Genomic DNA, 19,581 nt, shown 5'->3' with positions numbered 1-19,581 from the left:
GCTAGAATATGAGGGTTTTTTGATCATTTGCCTAGGGGCTACCTTTATAAATAGAGGGGGTTTTCACTTCTTCTCTTCACACCAAAACTCTTCTACTTCTCTCTAATACTCTCTTATATAATATTATACTCTCTTATAATCTCTTATATTTTCTAATACTTCTATCAAATGGCTTCTGGATCTGATTATGAAGAGCAACACCTATCTCCTACCGATCCAGAAATGAGTCCTGGGCCGAGCCGGGCTAGCCCGGCCCGGCCTGGTCAAAATCGTCAAAAAACTGATCATTTTAGCCCTTAAAATTGTCAAAAAGCGGCTAGAATATGAGTGTTTTTTGGTCATTTGCCTAGGGGGCTACCTCTATAAATAGAATGGGGTTTTTACTTCTTCTCCTCACACCAAAACTCTTCTACTTCTCTCTAATACTCTCTTATATAATATTATACTCTCTTATAATCTCTTATATTTTCTAATACTTCTATCAAATGGCTTCTGGATCTGATTATGAAGAGCAACACCTATCTCCTACCGATCCAGAAATGAGTCCTCCTACAACAACAACTCCTCCTCCTACCGGTGTTAATCTTGAATCTGGTGGCGACGAATCTACTGCACCAAGAACTCCTAAAAGGCCAAGATCCGATGTGTGGATTTTTTTTGAGAATATAGACGTCACCAAGGATGAACACGGTAGGATCATCTCCCAGAAGGCAAAATATGCGTTGTGCGGATATGTTTTCCAAGCTCATCATAAGAGCGACACCAACCATCTCAAACACCATATAGAAAAACACAACAAAGGCCAGAATCTTCAAGGTGATATCCGACAGTCTATGATTTCTCAATCCTCCTCTTCTGGTACCCTCGGTAGTTGGAATTATGACGCTGCCCGAGCTAGGAAATACGTAATCAGGTTTATTGTTCTTAAAAACCTGCCTTTTAAATTAGTAGAATATGATAAATTTAAAAAAAAAAATTTAGAGATGGTTTTTATCCTACATTTACAAAATTTTATCGTCAAACCTATCAACGTGATATTTTAAAATATTATCAGGAGGAACAAGGAAAAATAATTTCCTATTTTAAAAATTTAAACTGTAAATTTTCTTTAACTTCTGATATTTGGACATCTAGAGTACAAACTGGTTATTTATGTATCACAGCACACTAGATTGATGAAAATTGGCAAATGTTTAAAAGAGTTATTTTTTTATTACAATTGAAGAGTCACACACTGGTATTAATATTGTAATTTTAATAATTAAAAAACTTATGAAACTAGAAATTGATCAAAGAATATTTTCTCTTTCACTAGATAATGCAAGTAATAACAATGTAGCTATTGATTTTATTAAAACAACTCTGTCATTGCCATGTCATGGTGACCTTTTTCATGTTAGATGTATCTGTCATATTTTAATTTTAATTGTTCAAAGTACATTTTCTAAAATTAAACACATGATAGAAAAAGATTAGAACAGTTGTTAATATGCATAATGCTTCTGAAATGAGAATTAAAAGATGGAAACAATGTTGTAAAAGAAAAAATTATAAGCCTAGACTGATTCCAAAAGATGTCCAAAAGATGTTGACCATAGGTGGAATTCCACATATGCAATGTTAAGTGTAGCAATAGAATATAAAGAAATTATAAATAATTTTATAAATTTTTTATGCTTCTAGTTCTAGCTCTGGTAGCACTTATGGAATAAGTGAAGATGAATGGACAATTATATATAAATTAAATAAGATGTTACAAGTTTTTTATGATGCTACTATGTTATTATCTGGTTGTTATTATCTAACTATTAATTTAGCTGCTTTACAAATTTTAAATATTCAAAAAAAATTGCCAAATATCATATGGATGATATTTTTGGAAATATAATTTTTCAAATGGAGAGAAAATTTAATAAGTATTTTAGGTATATTCCTCATATTTTTGGTTTGGGGGTTCTTATTGATCCATGTTTGAAGGATAATGGTTTTCGAAATTTGTTACAGTCATTGTATAATGGACAGATTATAGACTTAGATGATGGTTCCACCCTTGCTGCTACTTCTTATTATTTATCTATTAGAAATTATTTTCAAACATTATATGATGAGTATGCAGCTAGACATAGTGTAGCTGCACAACAGTCTACAGCTTCAGCGCCTTCGGCTTCGAGCACATGTCGAGATAAAAGTGTAAGTTTTGATAGATATGCAATGGTAGCTGAACTAACTGGTGGATCTGGAATTAGTTCAGGATTAGAGGTTTCTGAATTAGATGAATATTTTTCTGTTTCCTTACTTAAATATCAAGGAAATGCTTTAGATATTTTACAATGGTGGAGAGTATATGGATCAGTTTCATATCTTATACTTTCCATCATGGTTCGTGACTTACTATCAGTGTAGGTTTTGACGGTAGCTTCGGAATCCGCCTTCAGCACAGCAGGACGTTTGATCAACGATCACATGACATGCTTAGATCCGTATACTGTACAAGCGGTGATGTGCTTACAAGATTGGTGGAGGTACGAGAAGCGAACACAAGACATCGATCGGATTGCCATAATTAAAGATAAATTTGAAGAGTTGGGACTAGCAGATAGATATAAAGATTAGATAATATTCATCAAATTGTAGTTTTTATTTCTTAGCTTTAAATTTATAATAAATTATTTTGAAAAAAGTTACAAATGATAGTGATATGGGTGAGTAAGTGCCAACCTAGTTGGGATTTACTCATCTATTATGATGTAACGAATTTCGAAATAAATTTATAATTGTAAAGGATTTACTGATTATTAATAAAGAAATTATTTTTATCATCTTTTATTTTTATAATTTTTTATACTTGTAATTTATGTCATTTCAAGTTATTAAAAAAAATTATGACATTTTTTGTAATTTTTATGTATATTTTATAATTTATTGTTTTTTAAAATTTAAAAAAAATTAAAAAATAGGAAAAAAACCGGCCCGGCCCGGCCAGGAGCCCGACCCGCTCAGGCCCGTGCCCGGACCCAGCCCGGGTCACCCAGGTCCGGGCCCGGGCTTCGATTTTGCCCGGGCCGGGCTGGGCCGGACCGGATGGACACCCCTACATGCGGGAGATCTATCAGGACAATATTATCAAAATATAGCTACCCCAGGATCATTTTACAAAGGGTCTCGGTATTCGAGAAACTTGCCACCGAATTAGCGTCGAAGCCCAAGCCAAAACATTTCCATGAGAGAAAAATCCATCGTCCAGGATGATGAATTCCCTGAAGTCACCATCAACATGGTTGACAAAAGAAAGTCTGCGATTGCTTCAAAAGGCTCTAATCTCGACTTTTCTCCCGGAAGAAAAATTAATTAAGGGATAGCCCAACGAATATCTCGCTCCAGCTAGAAGTCGTCGGACATAAGATTATCCGAGGATGCATGAAGGACTATCTTCGGAAGACGAACTGTTGGATACTTGTTCCGCAATCGCCTCTAATGATACAATATCCAGCATGGGGGAAGCAAGAGAGTCTTTCACAATCATTCCTGACCTAGTGGCTCAAATGCTTCAAGAGGCTTTAGCTCGACAGCGAGAGGAACTCAGAGCTGAAATGAAAATGGAGATGGAGTTGACCATGCAGTAGATGAGAGAGTTACAGGCTCAACGACTTCAATCGCCACCTAAGTCCAGTCAGCGAGCTGAATCCAGTCGCCGCACTCAGAACGTCACAGTTGACAACGATCTAGAAGTGGACGAAGTTATTATGGCTAATGCACCCTTCAAAAATACTGGGGGTGACCTAATCACATCTCTCAGTAACACGAGGGATGGTTCAATTGCACCCCTCAATATCGCTGGAGTAGTTCAGTTGATCTTTCTCGACATCCTCGAAAGAAAGATGCGGGCAAGGACAACAAGATGATGCAGGAGCTAGAAGATAAGGTCAACGCCTTGCTATCGGCTCAAGAAGTGAAGAGGACCGACATTCCGTGTTCATATCCAAGAGAGTGGTATTCAATCCCGTACCCGGTGAAGTTTAATCTAATTAACTTTACGCCGTTTGACGGGAAATGTTCACCCACTCATCACCTAATTTATTTCAAGTCCCACCTGGGAGTGATCTTCGGGAATGAACCCCTAATGATTCGGTCATTCGTGGGCACCCTTCGTGGGGCGGCCTTCGATTGGTATCGACATCTCAAGCCGGAGAGCATCAACTCCTCGGATGATATGGAAAGCTCGTTCCTCAATAATTTCTTCGACGATGGCACCGAAGTGTCGATCGGAGCTCTTCTGGATGAGAAGTAGAAGGATGGTGAGTCAGTTGACAGTTTTGTCAAACGCTTCAGTAACAAGGTAATGAATTACATGGATCCTGTCACAGAGGAGTTCATCTTGCAGACATGCCACAACAATCTTTCTATCAATATCCTAGAAGCCTTGGGGGTCATACCATCTAAAAATTGGAAAGAGTTAAAACTACATGGTGAACAGGCCGAACGCTTTCTCAAAAGAAAAAAAGCCAAAAGAGGCCAACCGACGGCTAAAGCACCTACAACTACTGTCGACATTCATCAACAACAACCTTAGAGGCAACAAAAGACTCTTAATCCGAAGTTCTAGGAGGAGTATTCTTTCGAAGATGATGAAGTTCCAGCCATCTTCAAGTACCTCCTCGCCAATAACAAAATCAAGCTACCACCGATTACAAATCAGGAGGAAGCAAACACGATATCGGATCCGAAGTGCTATGCATATCACATGAGGGTTCATCACCCCATCAAGGCTTGTATTACTCTAAAAAATAGTATTCAAGCATTGGTTGACGCTGGTATTGTGACGGCAAAATAAGCCAAATGAGAACGATATCCTCTAATAGGTATATGATGTTAAATTGCTCCCATACTCCAACAGGTATACGGGTATAAATTGTTTCCCCAACCTCCAACGGGTATATGAGGATAAACTACTTCCTTTATTTTCAACGTGAAGTTCCTAGAGAATACTACACATAATATTCTTAAGGATAGCCCGAGATCGAAGGATTGTTCAAGTCTACGCCCAACACGCATTGCCGGGTAGCATATTCCCGTAACAATGACAAAGTCTATGTGTTTAATATCATAACACTAATTCTAAGAGAGTTAACTCTTTTAGTATAACATTACATGCGGAACAGACTTAGACAATCCGCAACTCAAATGGTAGTCGGTAGAGGCTTATCAAATCCGTTGATGGCTGAGGGTTTGACAAAAATCCTATAAGTACGATAGTCACTGACGCACCAGCTTTATCAGTTGGTCTTGTGACTTAAGCACCCGGAACAACATCAATTCTAGCCAAGCCTCCATGAGAAGCCTTTAAAGCATTCATAATGGTAACCGTATCAGCTCTAATAGCTGGTCCTACAACCAAAACTCCTCTATGGTTAAAAAAATAACTAGCGGGACGTAAGAGTAAGGTTCGTACCTGCAGATTAACCAGCATCAATGGTTGGTCCTGTAACCTCTATATTTAGGCCTGCCACGCGTTACAACGTCGGTCGAGCTTAAACTGTGTAGACTCCATTAAACGTACGAGTATAAACTGTGTTAACATCAGACAACACGCTGTAATGAAGGTCAATGCCGATCAACACATCGATAGATTCGCCGAAATAAGGCTCAGAAAAATTTCAGGTCAAAGGATAATCCCTGGGAGTTCAATCGTGATTCAGATACGGATTCCTGAAGATTATCAGTTCAACGTCGATCTAATGACACTAGCTAATTCAGAAACTAACACTCCAGTTCTAATTCAAGATTTCGACAACGGTCAGACGATAAACGCAGCACCCGAAGAATTTTAACTATTTGACAAAATACTGAATAGACTGAAAGATGAAGAAGTCTAAGAATTGAAGGCCGGGCCTATCATATCCAAAGTATTCTAGTCTCCTCTATAAAAGAATGAGCCTGAAACACTTTGGAGAGAGTATCTGTAAACGTTAAAAATTACCTATAGGTTCCCGCACGTAGTTCAAAACGGAGAGAAGACGATGAACGCTATTATCCGAATCAGAGAGGATTATTCAACTCAAAGAGGATCATCCGATACTAAAAAAATAAGCAAAAGAACGCGGTAAAACGTCAAAACGTGTAAAACAACGAAGCAAATACAATCAGGAGGGCTCTAGAGTGATCCGCATGAAGAAGTAAAATTTTCACCATGATGTGGTTCAAATCTGAAAAATCTCAAAAGACAAAAGTTGTAGATCTCTTCACCAGATTTCTAACGCATCTTGAATCACTTTATTTCGAGGTCAGACGAGAGAATTAAAGCCAAAATACCGAAGACACTACAAACTATCTCGGAAAATCCGAGTCATCTCAAAGTGACTCGGAAATTCCGAGTCACTTCGAAGTGACTCGCACCCAGGTCAGTTACCGACGTGTTTTTTTGATAAGATTGGCTTCTATAGCTCCTTGAGTTATCCATAAACATGTGGGGTTATCCTTAAACGTGCGAAAGCTGTTACACAACCGAAAACTGACCTAAACGGATAATAACGGTTGTTCTTCGATTCTATCCATAAACACGACATTTAAAATCTATAAATACACCCCTAGCACCCTTATAAAGACAGATCTGAAGGGAGCCACGAATTTCAGAGGAGCTAGGGTGAGGTTTTGACGAATTTGAGAGAGGCTAACGCGATCTTGGCGAATTCTTGTGCATAAAGAGTGAATTTCGAGAGATGTGAAGTCCGTTCCACCATTCCTTGAGATCAGACTTTGTTTTAATCTCAAGAAGAGTAGTAATCTCACTTTGTTGAGATTATTTACTTCTGTGATGATTTCCTTTATGAAGCAAGAACATTGATATTTTATTCCGATCAACCGGATCTGATCCGCGGTGGTCCACGGACTAACACGTCCCCGGTACAGGCAAAGATCACACGCAAGCATCAGGTGATAAACGTCCTCTGCGTGTGTTTGAAAAGAGTTGTACTTATTGTTTTATTTGTGTAAGCAAGTAGTCTTATAAAAAAATTAGGGAAAAATGTGTCCAGGCCCCAAAAGCAGAATGTTCATGTGACCCGCCCCCTTGTATTTTGCCCCATGTGATTTAGCCCCAAATACACATTGTATTTGTGTTAAGGCCCCAAAGTACCAGATCCTGAGAAAAACCCAACAAAAGTTACAAATTTACCCTTTGATTTGATTGAGCTTGGTAACTGCGCCCATCCCTTTAACCCCATCTCTCTCTCTCTCTCTCTCTCTCTCTCTCTCTCTCTCTCTCTCTCTCCACTCTATCTCTCAGCTTCTCCTTCTCTCTCACTTCCGTCATGGCCGCTGAAAATGATCAGACTGAGGAGGTCGTGGAAGGCGAAGGCGAGGATGGTGGTCATGGAGTCGGAGGTCGGGGAGTCATCTTAGAAACAGCTCGTGAACGCGGGTTCAACAACAAACACAGAACATGGTCCGGGGACCCGCGAGCTGACGGAGCCTGGGGCTTTGGTCTGATGCATCGTTGTAACAACAAACACAGAACATGGTCCGGGGCCCCGCGAGCTGACGGAGCCTGGGGATTTGGTCTGATGCATCGTTGTTCTCCCCTTTCTAGGTTACGGAATATCTTTACCCAAATCAATGTCTTAATCAAGATAGTGCTCTTGTTTTCTTGTAATTTATGAAGGGAATCGATATTGGATTTTTGTAGTTTTTCTCTTTCATTTAATTGAAATGAGATCTCCTTGGATTCTTGAACAGCAGTTTGTGTTTTTCTTTAATGCATTTTTTCTTACAAGGTTAGTTCTATCCCTAGCCATGTTAGTTCTGTTGCAGGTTATGATAATTCTAGCTCATTCATTGCTAACTCTAATTCGTGTATGGTAACCACAACTCTTTGTAGGTTTGTGGTCTATTCTCTATGAAAGGCCAGATCCATACAACCCTCCACACAAGCTAGTGATAATTTCAGATGCGGATAAGGGGATCAGAGAAGCAGTTAGAGAATTTTTTCCAGATTCTATACACTCTCGATGTGTGTTGCATCTAGTTGAGAACTTCAGGACAAAGTTGAAGGATTTGGGATTCAAATCAAAAGATACTCAGATCTTGGGTAATCTATTGCAATCTGCCTGTTACAAATATACTAGAGCAGAATGGAACGATTACATGGACGACATTAGACTGGTTGACGAAAGAGCTTACAATATTGTGATGAACTACGCTCCAGAAAACTGGGCCAATGCGTTTTTCCCTGGAGTTAGGTAAGTTATAAGCTATTTCATTACATGACTATTATAAGCCGCTTGACGAATTCCCTATTATGTTTCAGATATGGTCACGTTACATCAAATGTTGCAGAGTCATTCAACAAATGGATACATGAGGCTAGGCTACTACGGATACTTCAACTGGTAGAGCACATACGTAAACAGATTATGGTTCGTATGAATGAGCGACGAACCATGGCTGAAAGTTGGAATCAATTTCTTTGCCCCAAAGCTGAACTTGCTCTCAAAGAGAACATGGAAAATGGTCGTCCATTGGAGGTTCGTCAGTCCCACACAGGATTATTTGAGGTACAATCCCATAGATCTTGTCAAGTGGATCTAGACAATAAAACATGCACTTGCCGTGGGTGGGATGTAACCCGTGTCCCTTGCAAACATGCATGCGCATCCATTATGTTTATGAAAAGGGATGTCTACCAGTTCTGTGACTGGTTTATGACGGTTGAAGCCTTTAAAAAGAGCTACGAGCCAATCCTCTACCCTATCCCTGACTTTGAGAAGCGCATCGTGCCAAGGGATGAGATACAGATCCTACCTCCACTTACAACAAAAAGGAAAGGGAGAAATAAAACCAGGCGTATCAACAACAGAACTGTTTACACGCGGCCAGTAAAATGTTCTCGATGTCATATGGAAGGTCATAACCGTAAAACATGTAATGAATCTATAGCTGACTAAGTGTTTGATATGTTGAAGTGTTTTCGTCCCAGTATGCAACAAATATTTTGTTTTTTTCCGATTGAATGTTTACTCTTTGTTAATCGGGAACTAACATCAGCTTACACTAGATAAAAAGTTGTAAGTAACAAAACAACTATCATATTAGGCCTAACACGCTTAAAAGAATAGAACTAACATCTCAGTTATTCGATGCGCTCGAGGGGCTAGGAGTAACAAGCCAAAGAATAGAACTAACTTGGTATCAGATAGTACTAACATGTGCAGAAGCAGAACTGACTTGGATCGGAACAGATTACAGAATAGAACTAACACTCTACAGGATAGCACTAACACTCTACAGACTTGAACTAATACTGTGCAGAATAGAACTAACACTCTACAGATTAGAACTAACACTGTGCAGATTAGAACTAACACTCTACAGAATAGAACTAACACTGTGCAGATTAGAACTAACACTCTACAGAACGGAACTAACACTGTGCAGAATAGAACTAACACTCTACAGATTAGAACTAACACTGTGCAGATTAGAACTAACACTCTACAGAATAGAACTAACACTGTGCAGATTAGAACTAACACTCTACAGAATAGAACTAACACTGTGCAGATTAGAACTAACACTCTACAGAATAGAACTAACACTGTGCAGATTAGAACTAACACTCTACAGAATAGAACTAACACTGTGCAGATTAGAACTAACACTCTACAGAATAGAACTAACACTGTGCAGATTAGAACTAACACTCTACAGAATAGAACTAACACTGTGCAGATTAGAACTAACACTCTACAGAATAGAACTAACACTGTGCAGATTAGAACTAACACTCTACAGAATAGAACTAACACTGTGCAGATTAGAACTAACACTCTACAGAATAGAACTAACACTGTGCAGATTAGAACTAACACTCTACAGAATAGAACTAACACTGTGCAGATTAGAACTAACACTCTACAGAATAGAACTAACACTGTGCAGATTAGAACTAACACTCTACAGAATAGAACTAACACTGTGCAGATTAGAACTAACACTCTACAGAATAGAACTAACACTGTGCAGATTAGAACTAACACTCTACAGAATAGAACTAACACTGTGCAGATTAGAACTAACACGCTACAGAATAGATCTAACATGGTATAGATTAGAACTAACACGCTCCAGAATAGAATTAACATTGTATAATTTAGAGATAGCTTGTTATAAAATAGAACTAACTTGTATAAATTAGAACTAACTTGGCATAAATTAGAACTAACGTGGCATAAAATTAGAACTAACATGGTATAAAATTAGAACTAACTTGTTATAAAATAGAACTAACTTTGTATAAATTAGAACTAATGTGGTTAGTTCTAATTTTTACCAGCTCGTGTTAGTTTTAATTTATTTAATGTGTTAGTTCTAGTGTTAGTTCTAACAGATATCGTGTTAGTTGTAATTTATTTAAGTCATTAGTTCTACGTAATTGTTGGGTCTAAACGCCATGTTAGTTCTATTTAATGATGTGTTAGTTCTAGCTTCTCTAGTGTTAGTTCTAACTGGTATCGTGTTAGTTCTAATTTATTTAAGTCGTTAGTTCCAGCGTAATTGTTAGGTCTAAATGTCATATTACTTCTACTTGATGATGTGTTAGTTCTAGCTTCTCCAGTATCAATTCTAACAGGTATCGTGTCAGTCCTAACAGGAGCTCAATTAGAACTAATATAGCCACTAGAACTAACGCTTATATTAGAACCAACACTAGCTGGAAGTAGAACTAACATTAAATAAGTCAGAACTAAATTAGAACTAACATAGAACAACATAAAATAAGTTAGAACAAACATTAAATAACTTAGAACTAACATTAGAACTAACATGAATTAGAACTAAATTAGAACTAACATAAAATAAGTTAGAACTAACATTAAATAACTTAGAACTAACATTAAATAACTTAGAACTAACATTAAATAACTTAGAACTAACATGAGTTATTGCTCATGATAGAGTTCAAAAAAGGGCGGGAAATTTCCCTCTATTTTTTCCATCAGATTGCATTAATGGGCGTGACTTTCCATGTAGTTTGTGGACCAGACGTCTAGGGAAGATAAGTGGAGGGGTAATTTCGGGTTTTTTTTCAAAATACAATCTCTTTTTTTATACTGCTGACGTGGAGGGGCCTTAAAATATTAAATGGTACTTTTTGGGGCTGAATCACATGGGGCAAAATACAAGGGGGCGGGTCACATGAACATTCTGCTTTTGGGGCCTGGACACATTTTCCCCAAAAAATTAACTCTTTTGAATTCATTGTAATCGATAAATGTGTAATGAATTCGATAAATAAACTAAGTTTCCACGCAAACAAACCTATCTTAAAAATGGCTTCCAATTAAAAAAAAAAATCAACTTACTCGCGGAATTTTTTATTTTCTGACTTCTAGTAGATTCCAAAAACACCATCTCATCATCCGGCACGTGACAGTTTATGAAAACAGAGAACCCCGTTTCGTGTCGTAGTTCTCCACTCAAATCCATCAACAGTCGGCGCCAACCCACCCAAAAAAATTACTAGAGAATAAAAAAAGATAAGAATCCCAAAGCAAAATCGATATATTTTGCCACATTTTAAAACCTTTATTATTGTTTTGTCGTCGTCCGAGATCCAATTCGATGGACCCCTTTCAGTCTGCAGTGATCTTAGAAAAACCCCACTCAATCTCAGCCGCTGGCAACCCAAAAAATGGCGGAGAGGAGGGGGAAAAACCTCGTATTTGCTGTCAACGGAGAAAGATTCGAGCTTGCGAAGGTGGATCCGGCGATGACCTTGTTAGAGTTCTTGCGGACCCGAACCCGCTACACTGGTGCCAAGCTCGGTTGTGGTGAAGGTGATTCCTCTTTTATTTTTATTTATTTTATTTATTGGTTATATTTTTGAATTTTTAGGTTGATAAATGCTGTTTAGGGGCTGTTTGGTTCGTTTCCTTGATATAGAGAAATGCAATTCCATGTAAAGAAACACAAGTTTTGAGTTTTCCAAACTTTTCCAAGAAATAGATTGTTTTGCTTTGGTTCGCACATAAAAAATGGTGGGAACCCAATGTATTTATTTTTCTTATGTTTGGTTCGCATAGAAAAAAAAAGAAAAACTTTTGTAAACAAAGTAGAGAAAGAAAAAATCTAACGTGGCAGAGTTGTCATCAATTTCACTTGGTTGGGGAAGGAAATCTGAGAGGGAAAAAAATCTTAGTTGGTGGTGATTTCTGCAGAGTTTTCCCTCTTCCATCCGAGCGAACCAAAGCGGCACAAAGAAATGGACGGAAACAAAAAAGCTGACGTGGAGGGCTAAAAATTTGACGTGAAGGGGTTTTCTGAGTTTTCCACCCCTTATAATAGCGAACCAAACAGCCCCTTAAGGTAGATTTATGAAATCCGTCGGTTTGTGGTATTGATGACGTTTCATTGTAATTTGTAGGTTGTTATATGGGTTTGTTTATGATATTGTTTATGCATACTTAGTGGTGGGTTTGAAGTTGAAAGTTCAATTTTTTCCCTTGAAAAACGAAAGTTTAATCAATGGAATAATTTCGTTCACGATTTTGTAGAAAGAATTTGATACCAAAGTAATTTATTAGTATACATAAGCTCTCATAGATTAAGTTAATTTTGGTAGCAGTTAATGTGGTAACCTGAGCTATTTTGTTTGGAGGTATAACTATTAGACTTTCGTTTTTTCTATGTTTTATTTGTGAGAAATTGGTGCACTTTCACGCTCCATCCAGAAATTTATCCTGTCTTGAAAACTCTCCTCTTTTCATGAAAAATACATGCATTGAGTACAATTTAATGAGGTCAATATGAAGTACTTACTTGTCGTGGGGCCTTAGCTATTCTATTATGTTCATGATGGTTTGATTACCAATTACATTCTTATCAGGTTTCTTTGAAATATTTATTCTCGGGTGAGGCTTTAACCATTCTATTTTGGTTCATGATGGTTTGATTACCATCAGCGGAGACTTGAAAGGGATCCCTGTTAGTAAAAACATGCACATGCAAAGACAGAAACACACAATTGAACGATCTTCTTTTCATAGGATATTCACGCAGCGCGGAAGTAAAACCTTGGAATCCACCAAGGGTGTTCTCTGAATCTACAAAAAACGATCTCCGAATCAACGAAGAAATATTAAAAGAGAAATTTTATTGATGAAAAGATATGCCTCTAGGGCTTACAATACTCTGTTAACGAAGAAATATTAAAAGAGAAATTTTATTGATGAAAAGATATGCCTCTAGGGCTTACAATACTCTGTTTAAATAGAAAAGAAACAAGACTCATTTTATTGATGAAAAGATATGCCTCTAGGGCTTACAATACTCTGTTTAAATAGAAAAGAAACAAGACTCTTACTATAACTCAAATTTTATCAAAAATAGAAATAACAAAACTCTTCCTAAAAAGACTCCCTAGGATTAGGAAAGTAAATCGGTCAAATTTTGGATCAAACCAGATTTGCTTTCTAATCAAACCAGACTCCTAAAACATTACCTAAAATAGTAAAAAACTAACAAAAACATTAATCTCTCTCAATCCAGAGGGAATTTGGCGAAACAGACGGCGGCAAACCGAACAATAGTTGGTTTGGTTGGCTCCGTCTCGAAAAAATACGTGATTTTCATATATAATTCGTCAAATTCTGACTTACGGTTTGAAAGATATGATCCGTTCTTCGTGGTAAGTTATTTTCCTCGATCAGGTCCATGCTTGGGCTTGTGTCTGTCCTGCTTCCCCATAAATATGTCTGCCATGTGTTCTACATCAGCCCCCCGCTTGAAAAGAGCTCGACCCTGAGCTTATACTTGCATGAAGAGTTGGTTCTTCTGACGGGTAATACTCAAACAAATATGCAACGTTGAAACTAGGAGAAATAACCAAATATGTAGGAAGATCAACGACATAAGCATTGTCGCTAATCTTCTTTAGTATTTTGCGTGGGCCATATTTTTTATTCTTCAGCTTGTTACAAGTGCCCACTGGAAACGCTCTTTTCGTAGAAACACTATCACCATGTCTCCCTCTTCAAACACCTTCTTCCTCATGTGTCGATCGGCATCGGTCTTATATTTAGCATTAGACTTCTCTATCTTCTCCTTCACTTCCTGTTGGATAGCACATATCTTTTTAGCCATATGATCTACAGGAATACTCTGTGTCCTGAAAGCTTAGACAGTGGAACTAGATCAATATAATGATTCAGAAGCCTTCCATATACAATCACAAAGGGAGCCCTGCCTGTAGTTCGACTCTCCATGCAGTTATAAACAAATTCAGCATGTGCCAGAGTAAGATTCCACTGTTTCGGACGATCGCCAGAGATGGATCTAAGAAAGTTACGAGAGTGCGATTTACCACTTCAGTTTGTCCGTCCGTTTGAGGGTGATAAGCAGTACTGAATTTACGTGAAGTATTGAATCGCTGCCACAATGTCCTTCAAAAGTAGGATAAGAACTTGGAATCACGATCAAATGTGATGGATTTTGGCACTCCATGAAGGTGAACTATCTCCCAAAAGAAAAGATTGGTAATGTTGCTAGCATCTGCTATCTTCTCGTATGGAATAAAGTACGACATCTTTGAAAATCTGTCAAAAAAAAAAAAAAAGAATCTATGCCTCGTTGGGTTCTAGGGAGTCCTAACACAAAATTCACAAAATCCATCGAGATATCATGCCATAACGCATCAGGAACAGGTAAGGGTGTATACAATCTTGTATTTTGGGACTGTTTCTTAGCAACTTGACAAACTGGATAACGCTGCACATATTTTTCTGTTCCCTTCTTCAGCTGAGGCCAGTAATATCGTTCTTCAATGAAAGCAATCGTCTTATCACGCCCTAAATGTCCTCCTAACCCGCCAGCATGAAGGTCTCATATTATCTGCTCTCTTAGTGAACTCTGGGGTATACACAACTGATCTCCATGAAATAAATAACCATCATGGATATGAAAACCTCTGACTTACTGATTTTGTTGGTAGTCGTTCCAAATCTCCTTAAACTCTTCGTCTTTTGCATACAGCTTCTTTAGGTATTCAAATCTAGTCACTTCTGCCTGCAAAGTCACCAACAAACCAGCTCTCTGATCGAGTGCATCTGCAACCTTATTCTGTTGCCCAGACTTGTGCTTCAAAACAAAGGTGAAACGCTGCAGAAACGCGATCCAACGAGCATGCATACGATTAATGGTAGTCTGACTATTGATGGACTTCAAAGTCTGATGGTCAGTATTAAATAGAAACTCTCGTAAGATTAAATAGTGCTCCCAATGCTTCAAAGACTAAACTATGGCATATACCTCGCTGAGTTTCTCACTATAGAAACCAACTGGACGCCATTCTTGGGATAGAACACCACCAATTCCTATGATGGACGCATTATAATCAACTTCAAACATCTTTTGAAAATCTGAAAGAGCAAGCACTGGTGCTGCAGATAACTTCTCCTTGATTAGTGCAAAGATACGGTCCGCATCTTTCCCCCAAATGAAACTTGCCTTTTTCATGCACTCAGTAATAGACGCTACAATGCTACTGAAATTTTTAACAAATCTCCTGTAAAAAGTTGTTAGGCCACGAAAACTACGAACTTTGCTGACAATCTTCGGTGAAGGCCAATCTCGAATATCACGCACATTCTCTTCATCAACATGGATGCCCTCTGCACTGACGATAAAGCTCAAGAATAATAGGTTACTGGTCGTGAAGTTACACTTCTTCAGATTGATGTACAACTTGTTCTCCTGCAAAGCTGTTAGTACCTCCCTCAAGTGGTCCAGATGCACGGTCTCAGTTTGACTATAAATCAGGATATCATCAAAGTAAACTACAACGAACTTGCCGATAAAGATTTTTAATACCTGATTCATTAACCGCATGAAAGTGCTAGGAGCATTGGAAAGGCCAAAAGGCATGACCAACCATTCATACAGGCCTTCTTTTATCTTGAAGGCAGTCTTTCACTCATCTTCTTCTCTAATCCGAATCTGATGGTGACCATTCCTGAGATCTATTTTGGAGAACATTTTTGATCCAGACAACAAATCTAGAATGTCTTCCAGGCGAGGGATAAAAAATCGATACTTCACGGTAATCTTATTGGTAGCCTTACTATCCACACACATGCGCCACTCTCCGTTCTTCTTTGAGACTAGTAATGCTGGCACGACACACGGACTCATGCTAGCTCGTATAAGGCCTTTCTGGATGAGATCGTCCACCTATTTTTGCAAGATCTCTCCTTTCTTAGGGCTCATCCGATAGTGTGGCAGATTCGATAGCCGGGATCTAGGGATGAAGTCGATCTGATGTTGAATGTCTCGAAGCAATGGTAATTCAGAAGGAAGTTCGTTAGGCATAACTGCATCAAATTATTGCAAGAGGGTCTGTACTTTAGGTGAAATTTTGGTGGAGGCAGAATCCTCGTTTCCTAATACAACAAGAGCATAAACCTCGTTAAACTGCTTCAAATCTTTTATAAAATTTTCATTAACGACTAAAAAAATCTTCTTTTCAGCAACATTTGTTTTGATTGGCTCCTTCTCTGTAAGAGGCATGAGCACAACTCGGCGATCATCCTTCTTAAAGATATAAATATTATCCTTCCACCTGTGCGTGACATCAACATCAAAACTGTCATAGCCTGCCTAACAGCATATGACAAGCATCCATCTCAACTACATCACACATTGTCTCATCAACATAATTTCGGCCAATGAAAAAAGATACTCGACACATCTCATCAACCTGCACGTCATTATCCTTACGAATCCAACCGATCTTGTAGGGAGCGGGATGTTTCTCTGTCTTCAAACCTAATTTCTCCACCATGCAACGAGAGACAATATTCTCGCTGCTACCACTATCAATGATAACATCATAGGTCTTTTGTTTCACAGTGTATCTCGTGCGGAAGATATTATGCCGTTGTGGTGGTTCTTTTGTCTTTGGAGCCAATAATAGTCGCTGCACAACACACGAGAGTTGATCCTCATCATCAGGATCCACCCCATCACCTCCATAGTCTTCAGCATCATCTTGGTCTATATCCTCCTCTTCATGATCCACCATATTCACAACACTTTTTTTAGGGCATTGATTGGATCGATGACCAGGTTGACCACATTTATAGCACTTGATTGGATCGGATTTGACATATGAGTTCGGTGGTGTATCCTTCTTTGCTGTTGTTGTTATTGGGCCTGTACCTTTCTCAGTTGTAGCATCTTGATCAGAAGCAGTTTGAGATTGTTTATTCCCACCACGATTAAAGCTCGTGCGCGACCCGTCGGAAGCTACCCACGATCCTCTATTATTCCGTCCAAGTTGTCGCTTCACCTTTTCGGCTAGGCTAACTGTGTCTGCCAAGGTATATGTCTGCTGCAAAGATACACGATCCTGAATTGTTATCCTCAATCTCCTAGTATATCGAGACATTTGTTGGGCCTCGTTCTCATTTAAATTATTGCGGGATGATAGCCGATAAAACTCCTGCGTGTACTCATCAATTGTTCTTCCACCTTGTTTGCAATTATGGTATTGTCCGAATAAGCCTTGTTCATAATCACCCGACAAGAAATGAGCTTTCAGTAGTTTCTTCATCTTTTCCCACCTATTGATTTTCGGCTTTTCTTGACGAGATCGATTCATGCAAACTGATTCCCACCAAACTAATGCTCCACCTTTAAGTCTGTAGGCCACCAATTTTACCTTACGCTCATCTGAGATCTCCATATATTCAAAGAACCTCTCCACTTCTGCAACCCAATCAAGAAATTCTTCGATATAAAGTTGCCCGTTAAAAGATGGCAGATCCATCTTCATCTTGAACCCTGCAGCATCACAACTACCCCTTTGTCTACGGTCTCTGCAATCATCACCGCGACGTGGGGCTTCATAGTTATCGTCGTCGTTGTTGAATTCATCATATGGAGTTGGATCACGTCTCTGACGACCATCAACGCGATTTCGAACTCCTAGCGTGTTCAGACGCTCCACTGTCGACACAAGTCGCTCTATGCCAGTCTTCATCTGATTAACATCGGTCTTCAGCTCATCGAACTCAGTTCGAGAAAAAGGAGCTTCATCGCCTGTTATCGGATCGGAGGAATCTGACTTTGATACCAATTAACGCAGCGCGGAAGTAAAACCTTGGAATCCACCAATGGTGTTCTCTAAATCCACAAAGAATGATCTCTGAATCCACGAAGAAATATTAAAAGAGAAATTTTATTGATGAAAAGATATGCCTCTAGGGCTTACAATACTCTGTTTAAATAGAAAAGAAACAAGACTCCTACTATGACTCAAACTTTACCAAAAATAGAAATAACAAAACTCTTCCTAAAAAGACTCTAGGATTAGGGAAGTAAATCGGTCAAATTTGGGATCAAACCGGATTTGCTTCTTAATTAAAATAGACTCCTAAAACATTACCTAAAATAGTAAAAAACTGACAAAAACACTGATATCTCTCAATCCGGAGGGAATTTGGCGAGACGGACGGCGGCAAACTGAACAATAGCTGGTTTGGTTGTCTACGTCTCGAAAAAATACGCGATTTTCATATATGATTCGTCCAATTCCGACTTACGGTTTGAAAGATATGACCCGTTCTTCGTGGCAAGTTATTTTCCTCGACCGGGTCCGTGTTTGGGCTTGTGTTTGTCCCGCTTCCTCATAAATATGTCCGCCGTGTGTTCTACATTAGATATGCGTATATTGCCCGGTGCTCCTTAAATGGATACTAGTCAGTTTTTAAAATGAAATAATCTTCGATGGACTATTGATTGTGATTGTTATTTTTACTGCCCTGCAGGTGGCTGTGGAGCTTGTGTAGTCCTTCTGTCAACTTATGATCCCAAACACGATAAAGTCGAAGATTTCAAAATTAGTTCATGCCTCACTCTTCTGTGCAGCATAAATCTATGTTCAGTCACTACCACTGAAGGGCTTGGTAATATTAAGGATGGCTTCCATACAATTCATGAAAGAATCTCAGGCTTTTACGCTTCACAATGTGGGTTTTGTACTCCTGGCATGTGTATGTCCCTTTTTTCTGCTCTCGTCAATGCAGATAAATCTGAGAGGTCGAAACCTCCTGATGGGTTTTCAAAGCTCACAGTTTCTGAAGCAGAAAAGGCTATTGTTGGAAATCTTTGTCGATGTACTGGCTACCGTCCCATTGTTGATGCCTGCAAGAGTTTTGCAGCTGATGTTGATTTGGAAGATTTGGGTTTCAATGCATTTTGGAAGAAAAAGAAGGGTGCCAATGTGAAATGCTTACCTTTCCATAGACGAGATGAGGTCTGTACATTCCCCGACTTTTTAAAATCTGAAATTTTGGCTGGTTTCTCTAACTCAGTTCTGGAGGATCAAATTGGTCTTGAAATTACCAAACTGGATATTTCAAATAATCCGGAGAGCACTTTTTTGGCAGAAAACCACTGGTACAGTCCTAATTCAGTAGATGATTTTTATAAGCTTCTGAATTCAATTGAATTTACCAAAAGCAGTGTAAAAATGGTTGTTGGCAATACACGCTCTGGTGTTTACAAGGAACATGACCTGTATGACAAGTA

The 19,581-nt window shown here is 38.6% G+C and overlaps 2 protein-coding genes across 2 annotated transcripts in view; both read left to right on the top strand.

The window, feature by feature from the left end:
- Positions 7,751 to 8,998, top strand: LOC109834596. Its single transcript, XM_020402631.1, has 3 exons — positions 7,751 to 7,769; positions 7,874 to 8,234; positions 8,303 to 8,998. Exons 1-3 carry the CDS (start codon positions 7,751 to 7,753, stop codon positions 8,937 to 8,939), a joined length of 1,017 nt encoding a protein of 338 aa, XP_020258220.1. The 3' UTR covers positions 8,940 to 8,998.
- The window catches only part of LOC109832918 (indole-3-acetaldehyde oxidase-like), a 20,175-nt gene continuing 12,087 nt past the window's right edge, over positions 11,494 to 19,581 (top strand). Inside the window, 3 exon segments of the mRNA XM_020400407.1 lie at positions 11,494 to 11,831; positions 18,819 to 19,578; positions 19,580 to 19,581. The exon segment at positions 19,580 to 19,581 is cut by the window's right edge and continues 948 nt beyond it. Of these exon segments, the coding sequence (XP_020255996.1) occupies positions 11,687 to 11,831; positions 18,819 to 19,578; positions 19,580 to 19,581 (907 nt within the window). The 5' untranslated portion in view covers positions 11,494 to 11,686.

The sequence above is a fragment of the Asparagus officinalis genome, chromosome 3 (assembly GCF_001876935.1).
Source record: "Asparagus officinalis chromosome 3, Aspof.V1, whole genome shotgun sequence".
NCBI classification, from domain to species: domain Eukaryota; kingdom Viridiplantae; phylum Streptophyta; class Magnoliopsida; order Asparagales; family Asparagaceae; genus Asparagus; species Asparagus officinalis.
Note: the sequence above shows the minus strand (reverse complement) of the source record. Positions and strands in the feature narration are given on the sequence as shown.

What these genes read in the sequence shown, in the direction of transcription:
- LOC109834596 (XM_020402631.1), top strand. An exon ending in GCGTTTTTCCCTGGAGTTAG is followed by an intron (nt 8,235 to 8,302) that starts GTAAGTTATAAG and finishes ATTATGTTTCAG; the next exon opens with ATATGGTCACGTTACATCAA.